The sequence below is a fragment of the Neovison vison genome, chromosome 9 (assembly GCF_020171115.1).
Source record: "Neovison vison isolate M4711 chromosome 9, ASM_NN_V1, whole genome shotgun sequence".
Lineage (NCBI taxonomy): Eukaryota > Metazoa > Chordata > Mammalia > Carnivora > Mustelidae > Neogale > Neogale vison.
The window spans coordinates 17,252,992-17,270,212 of record NC_058099.1 but is presented as its reverse complement, the minus strand read 5'-3'; the positions used below and the strand labels follow the sequence as shown (position 1 = coordinate 17,270,212).

Here is a 17,221-nt window from a genome sequence, read left to right as displayed (position 1 = left end):
ACATACAAGCCTCGACCTGAACAAGTCTGTATCTAATCAGACAATTAAACTGGTAGTTAAAACCTTCTGACAGGGAAAACTCTAAACCCAGATTATTTTACTGGTGAATTCTACTAAATAATTAAGGAAGAAATATTATTAACTCTACCCAAATTCTTTTAGAAAACAGAAAAGGGGGGAAATATTTTGCGATTTACTTTCTGTGGCTAATATTGACCCTGATAATGAAAACAGATAAAAGTATCACAAGAAAACTCAGAATCTCTCACAAACACAGATGTAAAAATTCTAAACAAAATTTTAACACATCATATTCAACAATGTATTAAAAGAGGATAATGCATCATGACCACATGGGATTTATTTACTCTGGGAATGTAAGTTTTTTTATCATTTGGAAATTGATCAATGCAATTTATGACATTTTTAATGCAATTTATCATATTAAACAAACTAAGAAACATAAATTGTATGATCATTTCAATAGACTCAGAAAATTCAAAATCCATTTCTAATTAAAACAAAACAAAAATCTCTCAGCAAACAAACATTCAGTCTTTCGTCATTAAGTATGATGGTACCTAAAGAACGAGCACTGTGCTGGGAGTATAACCTGATTGTAAAGCCTGGCTTTACCAGATACTGGTTGTAGGACTTTGGGAAAGTCACACACCTCTTTGGGACTCACTTACTTGATTTCTAAAACCAGGCGAAGTTAGAAATTTGCAGAGCGAAGTTAGAAAAATAACGGCACTTGTTCCTTTGCCCCTCATTCCCCATAATCAATTTCAACAACCATCCATGCACACAAATACTTCCACAGAACTAAGGTTTATGGGTAAGGGATTATATTATAGCACCTGGGTGAAGCACAAAAAGTAGGAAAACCTATGGTAAGCAGGTTAAGAAGACAGATCCACTATCCTAATCCTCCCTGTGGAAGGAGAGAGAAGTGTGTGCCTGACTTCCCTAGAAACCCTGTAGCTGCCCTGTTCCAGCACCCGGCCAACACCCTTGGATATAGGTGGCTCCCAGCAGACTCTTAAGATGCTAGGCCCCCAGCTAGGACCATCAGCTATCCAGCTCCAGAAGCTTCCATGGCACCAGGCTCCCATGAACTCAGGTTCCCAACCCATCCTGGTGCCTGCCAGTTCCAACAGGCCCAGGGGGTGTCGCTGTGGCCTGGGCTCCCCTTGGCCCCAGTGCCAGACTGACTACCACAGACCCAGATTCCCAGGCTGCCTTAAAGCAACACCACCCCCCACAGACCCCAGCTCCAGGACAACATAGCTTCTTGGCTATGTCCGACATCAGAACTTCTCTCAGACATTCTCAGACTTTCTCCTCAGGGGGAGCCCCCAGAAGTTACAACCTAGCGGAGCTCTCTTAAAAGTCCCTTTTCTCATCTTCTCCAGTGTGCCTGAATCATTTCCAAATCCCTCTTCCTCAGCACTGAATACGAAACCATCTCACTAGAGATAACAGGTCTCACTCTCACTAGAAAAGGCAATTCCTTCATTTTCTTGACTTCAGCCCTAGAGAGAATATATTTCAGATTCAGGTATTCAAATATGTGACATGTAGGCCTTTCCAAGCAGAAAAGGTTAAATCCTCTTCTGAACCAACTAACCCTTTGATCAAGGACTTTGAGGGTTGAACTCAGAGAATCAGAAAGTTTTTCAGTTACCATTTACTATCATTCCCTACTGAAAACCATAAACAAACAAACAAAAAGAACCCCACAGGCCTGGGCATCAGGTGGCCATCACTCAACAATGAAACCCCAAATGCCTTCCCATGTCAGATGAGACTAAGTCTCCAAAGGCATTTGGAAAATCCATTTCTTTTCCTCTGTCACACTATCCCAACAAAATGGGAAGTCACGGGCTTCCTACTTACCCGTGTAGAGGTCCGTATCTGTGTACTCATCCACTTTCTTGTGCTGCAGAATATAGTCCGAGACCTTGGTCCCAATTGCTGGCTGCACGTCCACCCACTCCAAGGAGACGACCGTGCTTGATGGCTCAACTGTTGGGGACAGACGAAGCCTAGAAAGGGTGACAGGGAAGGCTGGTTGTTCTCCAGAAGTACGATCTGCTCCCTCAAAGAGTCTGCATGTCTCAAGATGAAAAGCCCAGGATTCAGGCTCAAGTCCTGTTTTGACCCACCAACAAGCCTTTGTATGGACCCTGGCAATTCATTATACCTCTTTCAGCCTCCCCTTCCTTGTCCATAAAACAGGGTTGAGAAGAGTTACCTTTCAGGATCAATGTGGGATCCAATAAATTAATCCAAGCCCATAATACATGCTCACAGAAAACTGATTAACTTTCCATTTGTCTAAACTGTATTCTCAGCAGTGCTTCATCATCAATTTAATTGATGCCTTCAAACACAGGAGCCTCAACCCTCTTGTCATTCTTTCCAATCCAATAGATCAGTCAACTCTTTAATATCCTTAAATCAATACTTCCTCAGAGAGGGTAGGAGTCCCAGAATATCCTTTTACATGCTAAGACAGAGCAGCATGATTGAAGGTTATAACTGGAAAGATGCTTCGAGGCTAGGAAGTGCAATCACCTCATTTCAAAGATGGGAAAGTAAGGCCCAGAAAAGGAAAATTATTTGCAAAAAATCACCCAGCAAGTTGGGGACAGAACCATGATGGTAGTAATTTTGCTTATACCCAGCCCAGATTCCTTCTCTCTTTCCACTGCACAATATAGTACCTCTTCAAGAACTATCTTACAGTGTAATCTCCCCAACACACACACAGAGGGGTGTTAAAGGACTCTGGTCCCTCCATATTGGCTCCTGCCTCACTCTCCTATGCTCTTCACAGCATTGTCTGTCTTAACCCTGCTCCATCAGTCCAGATGGCCTCCTTTAGCATCCTCAAACGGTTCAGTTACCACATCAGGGATTTCACATGGGCTCTTCCGTTTGCCTGAACCATGACTGGTGCCATTTGTCATCTGGAAAACTACTCCCATTTAGGTCTTTTCAGAGAAACTTCCCTAACTCCCTCCCCTCCAGCAAACACACCAACGCCCATTCTTCTCTCTTCCAACACTTCTTTTTTTCTTTCATATTTTTATCAACTTTTTAAACTGTATCATTTTTTCCTGTTTTTGCTTTGATAGCTGTCCCCTCACTAAATGGTCAACTCCCCAAGTGCACAGACTATCTTGCTCACTGATGAATTCCCAGTGTCTGACACATAGCAGGTATTCAAAAATTATGTGTTGAGTGAATAAATGAAATGACATTTCTTTGAAAAGGTTCTACACTCTCTTTTTCTCAGTGGCCCCAATTTCCACCAGTAGTCAGTGCCCAGTAAACCCGTTCTGAACAGATGAGTGAAGAAGTAAACATAAACCCAGGGCATCATTTAAAAAAGCAGATTTCTATTCTGCCAAAACTTCCTGCTTTCTCAAAGAGGTAGGTTCCAGAGACTTTAGGGATCTGGTGACATGCTCTGGAAACAGAAGCAAGCCATGGCCTGGGCTGGAAGGATAGAACTGTGAGTCCATGGAAAGGGGTGGCCAAAGGAAGAGGGACCATACATACGTACACGGGCTGCGGGAGGGGGCTGCAGTTGGGAAGCCCATTGGCATCAAAGGCGCTGAGGTCACATCTGCACCAGTCATCGATTACGTCCCCTTTCCCCGAGCACCAGTAGGAGCTCATCAGTGCACTCTTGAAGGCCTGGAATAAAGGAGGGCAAAAGAGTTGATGATGACCATGGTGGAGATATTCAGAATGAAGGTCCCAGCAACCACGAGAGCAGCTGACCCAAACTTCACAGCGATCCACCTAGGCACAAGACACCATCTCCTGCCCAAACACCTAGCACTCTACCACCAGGTTCTCCCATTCTGGACCATTCTCTCCCCAGTAGCCAGAATGATCATTGAGGCAGGATGGCAGCAGCAGCAAATGACTAAAAACCTCCTCTGGGGCCTGGTACTCTACCTGAATTAACTTATTTAATCTTCTCCACTCTTATGCAATAGATGTTATCATTATTATCATTTCCCATTCTACCAATTCAGGCACATGGAGGTAACTGGCCTGAGGGTCACAACCAGTAAAGTGATGGTGCTGGGATCTGAGGAAAGCAGTGTGGCTCCAGAAACTCCCTCAAACTCTTTTTTTTTTAATTGAAGTATAATTAACGGTGTCATAGTAGTCTCCAGTGTACAATATGAGTATTCAATGATTTTATATACTACTCTGTGCTTTCATACCAAGTGTAGTCACTGCCTCTTGCTGTGCTGACCACATGGGCTTCTCTTCTGCATAGAAACCTTCAGAGGTTCCTCCTGGCTCCCAGAAGAAAGTCTAAGCTCCTTACTTGAGCTCCTGACCACTTGCACAGCATCATCGGTCACCACTCTAATTTTTCCTTGCATGTCACCCTCCAACCTCATGCAACTACTTACATTCCCACCAACACCTGCTTATGGAAACTGCGCTCTAAATTAGGACAACTGATGCTTCTGTAAAGGGCCAGATAGCAAATAATTTTGGCTTTGTGGCCAGGTAGTCTCTGCCACAGTTACTTAGCTCTGCCCTCGTAGCATGAAAGCGACATAGATAATACTTCAGATGAATGGGCATGATTGGGTTCTGATAAAATTTTATTTATAAAAACAAGAAGCAGGCTAAGTTTGGTCTAGGTCCACCGTTTGCTGGCTCTTGCTCTAAATGATGATCAACATTCCATTAATTGCTTTTTTCATTAAGTTCAGTTAGCCACTGTATAGTACATTATTAGTTTTTGATGTAGTGTTCCAATGATTCATTAGTTGCATGTAATACCCATCACAACACATGCCCTCCGTAATACCTATGCCCAGCTACCCCATACCCCTACCAAAAACAAAACAAAAAAGCCCTAATATTCTATATAATTATAATGTGTCTCATTGTCTTTAAAAATATAATAATCTTTTCTCCCTGCTGGAATATTCCCTGCCTCCCTTTCTTATACTCCATTTCACTCTCCTGGTCTTAAATGATACATGCCTTTGCTCCAGGAATCCGACACCTTGAGTCCTTAAGCCTTGAACCACACTCCTCTCCTGGACACCAAAACACACTAGACCACACCTACTGTCCCATTCTCTTGCCTTTCTCATTCAACAGATCCTGCTCACACCAAGGGTACAGGCCAATCCTTATTCCAGCAAGTATTCTCAGAGGACTTGGCACAAATATCCAGTCAATATTTACTGAATAAATAAATGGACACTGAAAAACATCATTAGGCTCATGCTCGGGTTCAGGTGTGCATCATGCTTTAGTCACTCCATTTATGCTGATGTTCAAGGCACTGGGATTCAGAATGTTTGACATACCTTTCTTTAAATTTAGGGACTTTAGAGAATATTGATCTCTTACCCCTTTATCAGGTAACAAACCCTATGTCCTTTCTTTTTTCTTTTATGTTTATTGCTGTGTACTTTTTATTTTTTTTTTAAGATTTTATTTATTTCTTTGACAGAGATCACAAGTAGGCAGAGCAGCAGGCAGAGAGAGAGGAGGAAGCAGGCTTCCTGCTAAGCAGAGAGCCTGATGCGGGGCTCGATCCAAGGACCTTGGGATCATGACCTGAGCCGAAGGCAGAGGCTTTAACCCACTGCGCCACCCAGATGCCCCGCCGTGTACTTTTTTAAGGAGAATTTCATACTGCCTATATCCAAGGACACCTGGTTAGCCAGGTGTCACTTTTTCCCTCCTCCATTGTCAAGTCTCAGGTGTAACACATTTGTGCAAAGTGGGTCTGGGATCAACACCCTTAGCGACCCAAAACACAGATGTAGGGTGAGGTGTGTATCAAGAACGCTGTTATAGCAACGCACCCAGCCATCTTGCAAATGTCTTGCTTCAATAATGTTTGGGCAGATATGCAATGATGTGGAATGAACTAGAGGGTATTATGCTAAGTGAAATAAGACAATTATCATATGATCCCTCTGATATGAGGAATTTGAGAGACAGGACAGGGGGTCATAGTGGGTAGGGAGAGAAAAAATGAAACAAGATGGGACCAGGGAGGGAGACAAACCATAAGAGACTCTAAATCCTGGGAAACAAACTGAGGGTTGTGGGCCAGGGAGGTGGGGGTGGGGGAGAGGGTGGCTGGGTTATGAACACTGGGGAGGGTATGTGCTATGGTGAGTGCTGTGAAACGTATAAGCCTGATGATTCAGACCTGTACCCCTGGGGGAAATAATACATTATATGTTAATTTTTTAAAATGTGGAAAAAAAAAAAAAGTGGGCAGAACAGACCCAAGGACACCCCTCCTTCCAGCCTCTGACCACCCTCCAACCTCTTCCAGTCACAACCTTCAGAACCATCTGCTCAGCTACTCTCTATCTCCGGGACCAGCCAACACTGTATTCTGAGCTTCCCTCCTCATTGCTGGTCAAATACGAGTTTCTAGACTCGTCAGTTACTGCACCAAGGTGCAGGCTGCCATTAACTACCTGGTCAACCTGCGTCTGTGGGCCTCCGTCACCTACCTCCCTCTGGGCTTCTCTTTCCACCTCGACAATGTGGCTCTGGAGGGGGTGGGCCACTTCTGTGAGATCACTGAGGAGAAACGCAAAGTCACCGAGCATCTCTTGAAGGTGCAATACCAGCCCAGCAGCTGCGTCCTCCTCCAAAACATTCAAAAGCCTTCCCAGGATGAGTGGAGTAAAATTCTCGTGCCGCAGAAGCCACGGTGGTTCTGGAGAAGACCCTGAACCAGGCCCTTTTGGAGCTGAACGCCCTGCGTTCTTCCCAAGAGGCCCCCAGCTCTGGGGCTTCCTGGTGAACCACTTCCCAGATGAGGAGGTGAAACTCATGCAGAAGATAGAGATCACCTGACTCACCTCGAGGTTCTGCTGCCCCGCCCCTCCCCCACTGGGCTGGGCTCCTATCTCTTTGAAAGGCTCACCCACAAGCACAACTAGAAGCCTCTGGAGCCCTGCAGCCTTCGAGGACCCTCCATGGCACTGTGCCCCCCACCCCCGCCCCTGCCCCCCTACCTCTGCAGGGGCTTCACCCTATGCCTCAACCTGTGGTTACTCTCCCTGTGGCCACCAGGCAGCTTTTTAACCACCCCAGATCCCTTTCCCAAACTGTGGGCCAAAAGGAAACAAGAAAGGTTTTTAGAGGAAAAAAACAAAAGGGAATGCTATTGCGTGAGCCTTCACCACTTTTCTCTCAGTGCCCCGATAAGGAAGCTCCAATATGCCCGCTGAATGAATAAGGGATCTCATTTCTCCTAAATTAAGTGCAGTGACGAAAGACATTTAAAAAAGAATTATAATAAAAGCTAATGCTCATGAAGCACCTATTACACAAGTGTAGATGCTTTAAGGGCATTAAAAATTTAAATTAAAAATCATGGTCTTCATTTACAGGTATAAGAACTAGGAATTAGAGCAGTGAAATGATTTTCCCCAGATGGCACAGCAATCCAAATACTGGAAGCAGAATCCCAACCCAGATCTCTGTGACTCACAAACACGGGCCTTTTCTGTTTAACCATGTGAGGCAGTGGGGGAGACCCCAAGTAAGGTTGCCAGATTCTGTAAACACAAATACAGGAGTCCTAGTTAAAATCAAATGTCAAGGGAACAAGTTTTCTTTTTTTTTTTAAGATTTTATTTATTTATTTGACACACAGAGAGAGATCATAGGTAGACAGAGAGGCAGATAGAGAGAGAAGGGGAAGCAGGCTCCCTGCTGAGCAGAGAGCCCGATGCGGGGCTCGATCCCAGGACCCTGAGATCATGACCTCAGCCGAAGGCAGAGGCTCAAACCACTGAGCCACCCAGGTGCCCCAAGATTTTTTTTTTTTTTTTTTAATTTAAGTACATCTCTTTCAGTGTTTGCATAAAGTATGTAGGCCAGAGTCTGGCACACAGTCATAGCGCTATTCCTACCACAAGCCAGAACCTATGTTGGAAACAAACGTCCGTTATTCAGCACTGGGTGGGGGTCCCATGACAACAGACACCAAATGGGATCGCATGAGGTCATGCTGACTGATGGATCTTCCTCTCCCTCCACATGCAGGTTCCCCTTGACTAAAATTAATGTGCAAAATGGCTCATGGCTTAACATTCTGTAGCATCTCCAGGCAGCACTAAGGGCTTAATACTATGTTGGTGAAATCCAGGGCCGTGGGTGAAAGTGACCCAGATGGTAAGAGATCGCTTTGACTCTAGCAAGGAGAGGAGAGAGAACATCCTGTTTTGTGTATGTGCTTTTGTTTTTGTGTGAGTGTGTGTTTTGTAATCAATAGTCACTTGAGCTTGTGGAAAACAAAACAGGAAATCTCTCTGGACTCTGTGAGTTTCACCATCCAAGCTGCTCTTGGGAAGAAATCCTGCCTGGGAGTCTCCAAATCTACTGGCTCTTTCCCAGGCCAAGAGGAACAGAATGGGGACTGGTGCAATGGCCAGGCAAACCCTGGAGAGAGCACAAACACACCCTGATAAAAGGCCTACATCAAAGCAGGGGCCCTGGCTAGGCGGCAGAAGCCAGCATTGTGTCACGGCAGGATCACTCTTTCCTTCTGTCTCCAGCCCTTGCAACATCCCATCTCGAATCCAATTAGATCCCAGGGGAGGAGAATCATAGAATGTTCCAACTCCAAGGGACGCTGTAAATCGTCTAATCTAATCCATTGGGCAGATCAGAGACAGTGGCTCAGAAAGGCTCGTGGGCTGGCCCAAGGTGAGAGAGCAACTTTGTGATGAAATGATTCTATTCCTCCATTTAGTCCTAAAGTTACCCTTGGAGATGGATGTCCGATCCCCATTCGCAAGTTAAGAGTGGAAGAGGAGCGACTTGAACTGAAGTCCATCTGAATCCTGGCACCCTGGACCTTCCCGGGTCACACAGGAATAATAAATGCCAAGATTTCATCCAAAACATCCTTTTCAGCTGGTCTGTTGGGATCACGTGCTCATGTGTTTTTTGTGCGTGTCCATGAGTGCGTATGTGTGTGTGTGTGTGTGTGTGTGTGTGTGTGTGTGTGTTCTCAGAGGAAAATGAAACCTTACACTGGAGGCATTGTTGACTCCTGGCTTTGGAGTCCGTGAAGGGACTTTAGAAACAAACGCTGTACTTAAACAAGGGTAAGGACTACATTTGCATGACCATTGGTTCTCATAACAAAGAAATGCTTCCAACTTCTTGCTAATTAGCTAGCAAACCAAACTGGTCAGGAGGAGAAAACAGCCACAAAAATGTTAAGCAATCAAAATAAACTAGGATTTATTTCTGACTGGATGGTTACTTCCCTATTTGAACTTGCCTAGTTTAAATTATTGAGTTACTCCTTCCTTTAAGCCTTAGTTTCTCCATCTGTAAAATGAGGACAAGGAAGATGTATTTTTTTTTTGAAGATTTTATTTATTTATTTGTCAGACAGAGATCACAAGTAGGCGGAGAGAAAGGCGGAAGCAGGCTCCCTGCTAAGCTGAGAACCCCATGTGGGGCTCTATCCCAGGACCCTGGGACCATGACCCGATCTGAAGGCAGAGGCTTTAAACCACTGAACCACCCAGGAGCCCTTTTGAAAGTTTAGTGAATCTCACTAAATATTCACTGATCTTCCCACTCCACACCAACTGCTGCCTAGATGCTAAGAAATGAGATGAACAAAACACAGCAGCTAACTTCAAAGGGCTCACGGTTTAATGGTGAAGACACAAATAATCACCATGATGATTATGGTTCAAATGCTATGAAATAATTCACACAGATGGCTGTAGGAATACCGAGGAAAGGGTTCTTCCAGCTCTAAAATTCTAACAATGTCTTCAGAATGTTAAATTTAATACTCCTGTATTTGATTAAGAGAGTTGGGACCATCTATATAGAATGTCACTAAACCCGTGAATTAAATTCCATACTCCCATACTTACAATGCCTTAATTTTTACACTAAAAATCATATTCAGAGGCAGACCCCAAGTCTGTTATTTTTGATATTGAAATGATTCTGGTCTGTCTGATGAAAAAGATGCCCTGAAGTCTTCATTCAAAGCTTAATGGATTTCATTATTTCCACGGTGCCACTACGGTTGGTCTCATAGGCTGTTCAATCCTCTTCTCTAGGCAATTTTCATAGCCTCTGGACTGGCCTTTGAGCTCCAATGTCACCTTTTCCAGACCCTCCTTTCCCAGCTTTCTGAAACACCAATACTGATTCCACCCTCTTTCTCCACCTCCTTCAAAGTCCCACCTCCTTCCGGTTAAAGCCTCTGCTTCTTAACCTGACATTCGAAACCCTTTGTTGTTCAGCACGTGGCTCCTCTCCAAGGAGAGGAGTGGCTCTTCCCACTGTACCCACTCTAGGGTCTGGTACATACTAAGCCTTCTCTTATGCTGTGCTTTTGTTCTAAAATGCCCTTTCCCCATTTTTTCTCCTTGTTGAATTCGAGGAAGCTGTCCACCAGGACCCTGCCACACTTGAGAAATGTTGTCTCTACCACCACTCAGTTTTGGCCCATTTCACATTTCCTTGTGATTTGCTTATTTCTGTGTCCTTCTTGATTCTTATACTGTGAACTCCTCCAGTCCGAGGTAATGTATTTGACCAATATCTGTGCCCCCAGCACTAAGCAAAAGAGCAACACATAGTAGGGTCCCAAAAATATGTGTTGAATTCCATAGATATGTAATAGGATGCTCTGCCAGGTATTAAAATTATACACTTGCCACTGTTTTTCTTTTCTAGCAAAAAAGATGACAGAAATGCAACTGGTCAGCATAAAAAGACTAAATGTCCATGAAGCCACTGAAGGTACATTGGGGTGGGATATAGAGGTAGAATCTCCTCTGAAGACTTTATAATTACTGCCTGAAGGAGGGTAGGTGGAAAGCTTTTTGCCAGAGGGTGCTTGGGTCTCAATAAGAATCTCTTGGGTCTCTAAAGAAAGATGATAGGAAGAGAGATGGGCCTCGCTGACATCCCCGTTTTGTAGGGAGACTAATTCCTGAGCCCATGCCATATGTCGGATCAGTTCGAAGGGACTAGGATTGATGACCATAGGAAGGACTGAAGAGGACACCATGGCAGTGTTCATGTGGAGGCAGAACGAATGGTCTCCAGCTCAGCCTGGACCTCTGGGATAGACCCTACCTGGGTCATTTGCCATCCACAATCCCTAGCAGTGGCTGTAGGAGATGTCAACCACTCATTTCCCTGGTAGTTACAGGAGTTGGAGGCCAGGGACTGGAGCCCCCATTCTTTGAGAATAGAACCAAAAATATTGGTGTGCCCGGACCTTGAGGAGATTAGCTGGTCAATTTGTTGGAAATTAGTGACTGTGTAATTAAGCAGCCTATGTCAGAACACATTTAAGGAAAGAAGTGAATCATGTTAGTTGACTTAAGTCTTCTTATTCTCAAACGGAGGAGGAAGGCAGGTATAGTGACTTTAAAACATGACTCCAGATATCTCTGACATTTTCATCATCATGAAGTGTTCTAAGTTCTCTCCCCTTGGGTCCAGGCTCTACAACTGCAACCAAAAGAAGTACTACTGCTTCAACTTCTGGCCCCAAGCCTTAAGAAACTGGCAGCTTCCCCATCAGGTCTCTGGGGATACTCACTCTTGGAGCCCAACCACCATGCTATGAGGAAGCCCAGACCACATGGAGAGACCACATAAAGGTATTCCAGCCAAGAGACCTAACAGTCCCCAGCCAACATCCAGGGTCATCTGTTGAATATGTGAGCACAGAGGCCTTTAAGATAACTCCAGCCATAGCCACCAACTGATTGCAACGACATGAGAGACCCAGGTAAGAACTATGAAGCTCAACCCATAGAACCATTAGAGAGACTAATAAAGTGATCACTGTTGTTTTAAGCCAACAATTTCTGGGATTACATGGCAATAAGTAACTGGGACAGGAGGTAATTCACCTCTGAACAATCCTGAAACATTGCTTAGAGGAGGTAGCAACTGGGGAAGAGCCCAGCAAAGGGATTTAGTAAACCTTAGATTACATACCTATCTCAGGAGCTAGAGGGCTCATGACAAGCATACACACATGCAGAATGTCACAGATCCCCAATATATCAGATCAGGAAGAGCCCTGAAAGGTGATACTAACCTTCACAATTTTGCAGACTAAGAGGCCCAAAGAGGGGAAGAGACTTGTCCAAATTTACATCACAAGAATCTGGCGGAAAATAAACCAAGTTTTTCGTATCAATAACATTCACTATATGAGGCTGCCTTCCTTTGGACCTGGTTTCAAGCCACTAACTGCTATGCTGCTGGACAGGAAACAACCTTAGTAACAATATTTACTGAGAACATACTAAGCACTTTAATACACGTTATCTCATTTCATCTTACTGTTACCTTATGAGGCAGATTCTGTTACCATTCCCATTTTACGGATGAAGAAACTGAGATTCAAAGGGTACAATGGCCTATTCGAAGTCACCGGCTACACAGTGGTAGAACAACTTGATTTCGGGTTATTGGATCCTGAAGCCCAGTCTCTCAGCCTTGACCATTATGAGCAAGCAATATTCTCGGCAACTAGAGGATGTCAGTGGTAGTACTTAACATTTACTTAGCGCTTACTCTAAGCCCAGCACTGTTACACTTTCCACGTGTTACTCCTCACAATAACTCTAAGTATGTTAGATATATCAGCTCATTTAATTTTCCCAACAACCTGTGACATTCCACTTTACATTTCTGCCCAAGGACATAGGGTTGATCAGTGACACAGTCAGTATTTGCACGCGGGAAGTCTAGCTCTAGAGCCTGTGCCTCCAAAGATAACCTTTGATGGACACAACCCATGTTTTTTAATGTTATTTATACCCTGACTCCCTCCACCTTCGGTGTAGATTGTGATCTCTCACTGGATCCATGGGAATAGACCAATGAAAATGCCATATGTAATTTCCATTTTCGTCTGTCAAATGTCAGCAATGTCTTATGGTTTAATGTAATAGGAGCCACGGGAATGAATACAATTCCACAGGAGGTGGATATAGAGCAGGAAAAAAAGTCTAAGACAGCAGAATCCCAGGGACCCTAACTCTTCTGAATAACTTGCTATGTGACCTCAGTAAGTTATTTACTCTCTCTGGGCCTTCCTGTCACCTGGAATGTCTTCAGCTTGTACAGCAGAGGAGACTCTGCATTTTGGAGGGGAGGAAGAGGCATGGGAACTCTTTGTACTTTATGCCCCATTTTGCTAGGAACCTAAAACTGACCAAAAGAAAATGAAGCCTTTATTTAAAACCTCCTGCCAGCTAACATGCTTTCTGTAGAAGAGGTCTCACAGACTTTGAGCATGCCATGAATGGCTTCTGAAGAAAGAGCATTGTAGCATGAAAGGTAGAGATGCCTATTAAGCATATCCTTATTCTAGTCTGGTGCTAGAGCATCCATCTGTTAGCTCTCATAAGCCTCTCAACAACGTGTACCTGCTGTATGTGGCTCTTACTGTCTGCAGTGATCCTTACAGATGAGCCAGTGTAGAGTCAGAGAAAAGATGGCAGCCCAGCATCCCCCAGATGGAACACAATAGAGCAGAGTGTCTAACTCTAAATCTCAAGGTTTGGCCCCTGACTTCCCCTGTCCCATGCATCATTTTCACCTGCTAAGTCAGATCGCTCTAGCACAAGGCCACACAGTGAAGGGACACTAACTGGCAAGGACCCATTTCCTATATGAGAAATTGTGCAGCTCAATCTATGGCTCCATAAATCACAGAAATGACACCTAATTTCCCCTGTCAGGGTAAACTTCTCTTTTCAAGCCTTCTCCCATGAATGATGAGAGCCCAGCCGAACCGCTTGTTCATCTGGTTGATAAGGGAAGACATTTGAAGGCAGCCAAACCCCCCTCATGCCACACTATTTCTGCTAATGAAAAAATATTAGAAAAATAAATAGACACCCCACTGAGATGCTCCTGCGTGGGGCACTGTCCGCTGTCTGTTTCTCACGATGTACAGAGACAAGATGATAAGGTTACATGATCCTCAAGAAAGGAGCTGTTTTTCTTGTCAGGTCACCACATATTTCAGTTCTCATCCATCTCATCTAGATGATGAAGCGCTAGGTTTCAAGGTTCCAATGCATGAAAAATAACAGGAAGCATTTTTGAGTGGTACCTATACAGCAGACACAGAGCTCATTGTTTGCCAGGCAGAGGAGCATTTTATCGGTAGTGCAATGCCATGATCTGGATTCTCCTACCACTGTCCTTATACAGAGGACGAGACTGAGGCCACAGGGAGTTTGGGTTCCTTTCCTTTGTGACATAAGTCAGTATTCGCCAAAGCAAAATTCAAACTCGAGCTCTTCCCATTCCTAAATGCATCACCCCTATGAGCGAATTTAATCCTCAGACAAGCCCCTATATTACGTTGTGCTGTCTCCATGAAATCTTTGAAAAGGTTGAAACTTAAAAACGTTTGGGTCACGTAGGACTGAGGGACTTGAACAACGTCACAAACCTAGGATAATTCAGAGTTAGGATTCAAACACCAGACTGATTCCCAAGACTGAATGTCTCTTTTCTGCCCCATTTTCCCTAAAGGCTTAAGACAGGTGGGGCTTGAGGTGCCTGGAATAGTCTCCAAACAAGCCAGGGTGAATGGTTAACCTTGTTCTGTTCAGTCTTCAATCCTTACTGGCCCTAACAACACTCCAAAGTGTGTTTCTAGGAATATGAATTCAATGGGATGTTAAATGATTTTAAAGTTTAAAAAAAAGCGGCGGGGAGTGTTTGGAGAGGTGGTCTTTATGGTCAAAAAATTTGGAAAAGACTATATTTAAAAAAAAAAAAGAAAGAAAGTAGATTACTCTACATAGAACTTTCCAGAGCCATTCATATACTAATGGTCAATGGGAGACCCTAAGAAATGCAAAAAACACAGCACTTCCCAAACATCTGTGTCCGTGGAAATTATTTTCCCCCTATGTGGCACCTGGGGATCTGGTGCTTGGCAGAATCTTCTCCATATTATGCTCCTCTAGATTCTAGGCTGGACACAATGCTCTCTGCCAAGAGCTACTCAGGAAAGAGAGCTCATCCCAGCTCTGTCAGTAACTGTGCAACTTTGGCCAAGTCTGCCTTCCTCTCAGGGACATAGCTATCTTGTCTATAAAATAAGGGTGTTGAATATTTTTATTGCAGAGGCTCTAACCTTCTGGCAACACTATGAGTGCTAGAAGTATTTATTCCCACAGATGCTACTCCAACTCCTGCTAACTCTTCCCCAGGCATCCAGCTCAGGTGCTTGCAGACTAGGCTCTGGACCACTGATGACCTGAGCCCCCCATGACTGGCCTCCTGGCCACAGATTCGGCCACATCCCCCTAGGTGGCTAGGAGTCATTTGGAGGTCTTCATGCTGATATCAGGCCCTTCACATCTCTGCTTCTCATTCCAGCATCACCTCTTGCCACCACTATTTTTAGACACTATTCTCCAGCCGTGCTATCTCACCTTTAGCCATTTATATGCTATTTCCACTCCTGGAACTCTTCCCCCATTCCATAATTTCCCCCAGTGCCTAATCAGTCAAGTCTCAGTTTGGAAACCACCTCCTTGACCCCCACCCCAGCCAAAGCTGGGATAGAACTCTTCCTTGGTAACGCATCTTCTTCCACCTCCCCCTACCATAAAACTTATTTTGCTGTGTTGAATTTTATTGTCTGTTTCATTGCTTATCTGTCTCTCCTTATAGATTGTGTACAAATTGAAGTTGGAGCCCTCCTGTCTGTTTTGTTTGTTATTTAATCCCTAGCACCTGACACACAGCAGGGGCTGTAATTGATTAATCAATTGGTCTATCATAAAATAATGAATGTTAAGAAACTTAATCTTGTTGTGTATCTTGTCCCTTTTGGCCTTAGCTTAGAAGATTCCTCTTCTGCCCTGGGCCTTAGGATAATTCTGTGTTTTTAACCTTTTCCATGCTTCTATCACAGGCTAACTTTACTTCTAAGACCAGTCCAGGAGATCTCAGAGCCGAAGCTCTCAACTTTTAAAACCCCTCCATATCCTCCTGTAAAATATGGAAGGGTTTTTTTCAGCTTTTCACACAAAACATAGCAAATACCAGAAGCGATCAGTGCAAAATTACTTTGAAGTATCTTTGTTAAACATTTATGCAAACTGCATATTCTACTCTACAATACACTTGAGTTGGTTTTAATACTGAAACAATGAAATTTTCCCCCAAAAAATGTTTGTCACGTTTGATCTCTGGGCCTCTGACTTTCGTAATGACCTCAAGTGCTTACCAGAAATTCAGATTCCCAGGCCAAACTCGGCCACACTGAAACAGAATCCTGTGAGCGCTTATCCAGAATCTGATTTCATATACTCCCAGGTGATTCTTATATATTATTAGTTCAAGAATCCCCTATCTCCTTATCTTATGGCTTTGGATATATCTTGGCATATCAGAGTATATCCCCCTGGGTTAAGGTACTCCAGTTTGAGAATAAAAACCTATGGGATTTTATGGGCGCCTGGATGGCTCAGTGGGTTGAGCCGCTGCCTTCAGCTCAGGTCATGATTCCAGGGTCCTGGGATCGAGGCCCGCATCGGGCTCTCTGCTCAGTGGGGAGCCTGCTTCCTCCTCTCTCTCTCTGCCTGCCTCTCTGCCTGCTTGTGATCTCTGTCTGGCAAATAAATAAAATCTAAAAAAAAAAGATTATAAAAAAAAAACCCTATGGGATTTTATTTTAATAGATATCTTTCAGGTATCGGATACAGCAAACAGTTTGGCAGGCATATTTGAACAAAATAATCCTGTTGCTTTAGCCAAAGGTGGTGGGACCAAAATTCATTACTTGGCCTAAATTGGACCAATTAGGTACATTTTTTTCCCATAGGAATTAGATTCAAGTGGCTGTTCGTCTGTAAGTGCTTGAACGGGTATGAGATAAAAAGCTAGACTTGGGGACGCCTGGGTGGCTCAGTTGGTTAAGCAGCTGCCTTCGGCTCAGGTCATGATCCCAGCGTCCTGGGATCGAGTCCCACATCGGGCTCCTTGCTCGGCAGGGAGCCTGCTTCTCTCTCTGCCTCTGCCTGCCTCTCTGGCTACTTGTGCTCACTCTCGCTCCTCTCTCTCTCTGACAAATAAATAAATAAAATCTTAAAAAAAAAAAAAAAAAAAAAAAAAGCTAGACTTGGCTATGGGGTCTTGACAT

The 17,221-nt window shown here is 44.1% G+C and overlaps 1 protein-coding gene across 1 annotated transcript in view; it reads right to left on the bottom strand.

Moving 5' to 3' along the window:
* Positions 1 to 17,221, bottom strand: part of ASTN2 (astrotactin 2) — a 736,372-nt gene that overhangs the window by 145,135 nt on the left and 574,016 nt on the right. Inside the window, exons 17-18 of the mRNA XM_044265036.1 lie at positions 3,575 to 3,708; positions 1,900 to 2,048 (exon numbers count right to left, since the gene is read on the bottom strand). Coding sequence (XP_044120971.1) covers positions 1,900 to 2,048; positions 3,575 to 3,708 — 283 coding nt within the window. The remainder of the gene's footprint in view (positions 1 to 1,899; positions 2,049 to 3,574; positions 3,709 to 17,221) is intronic.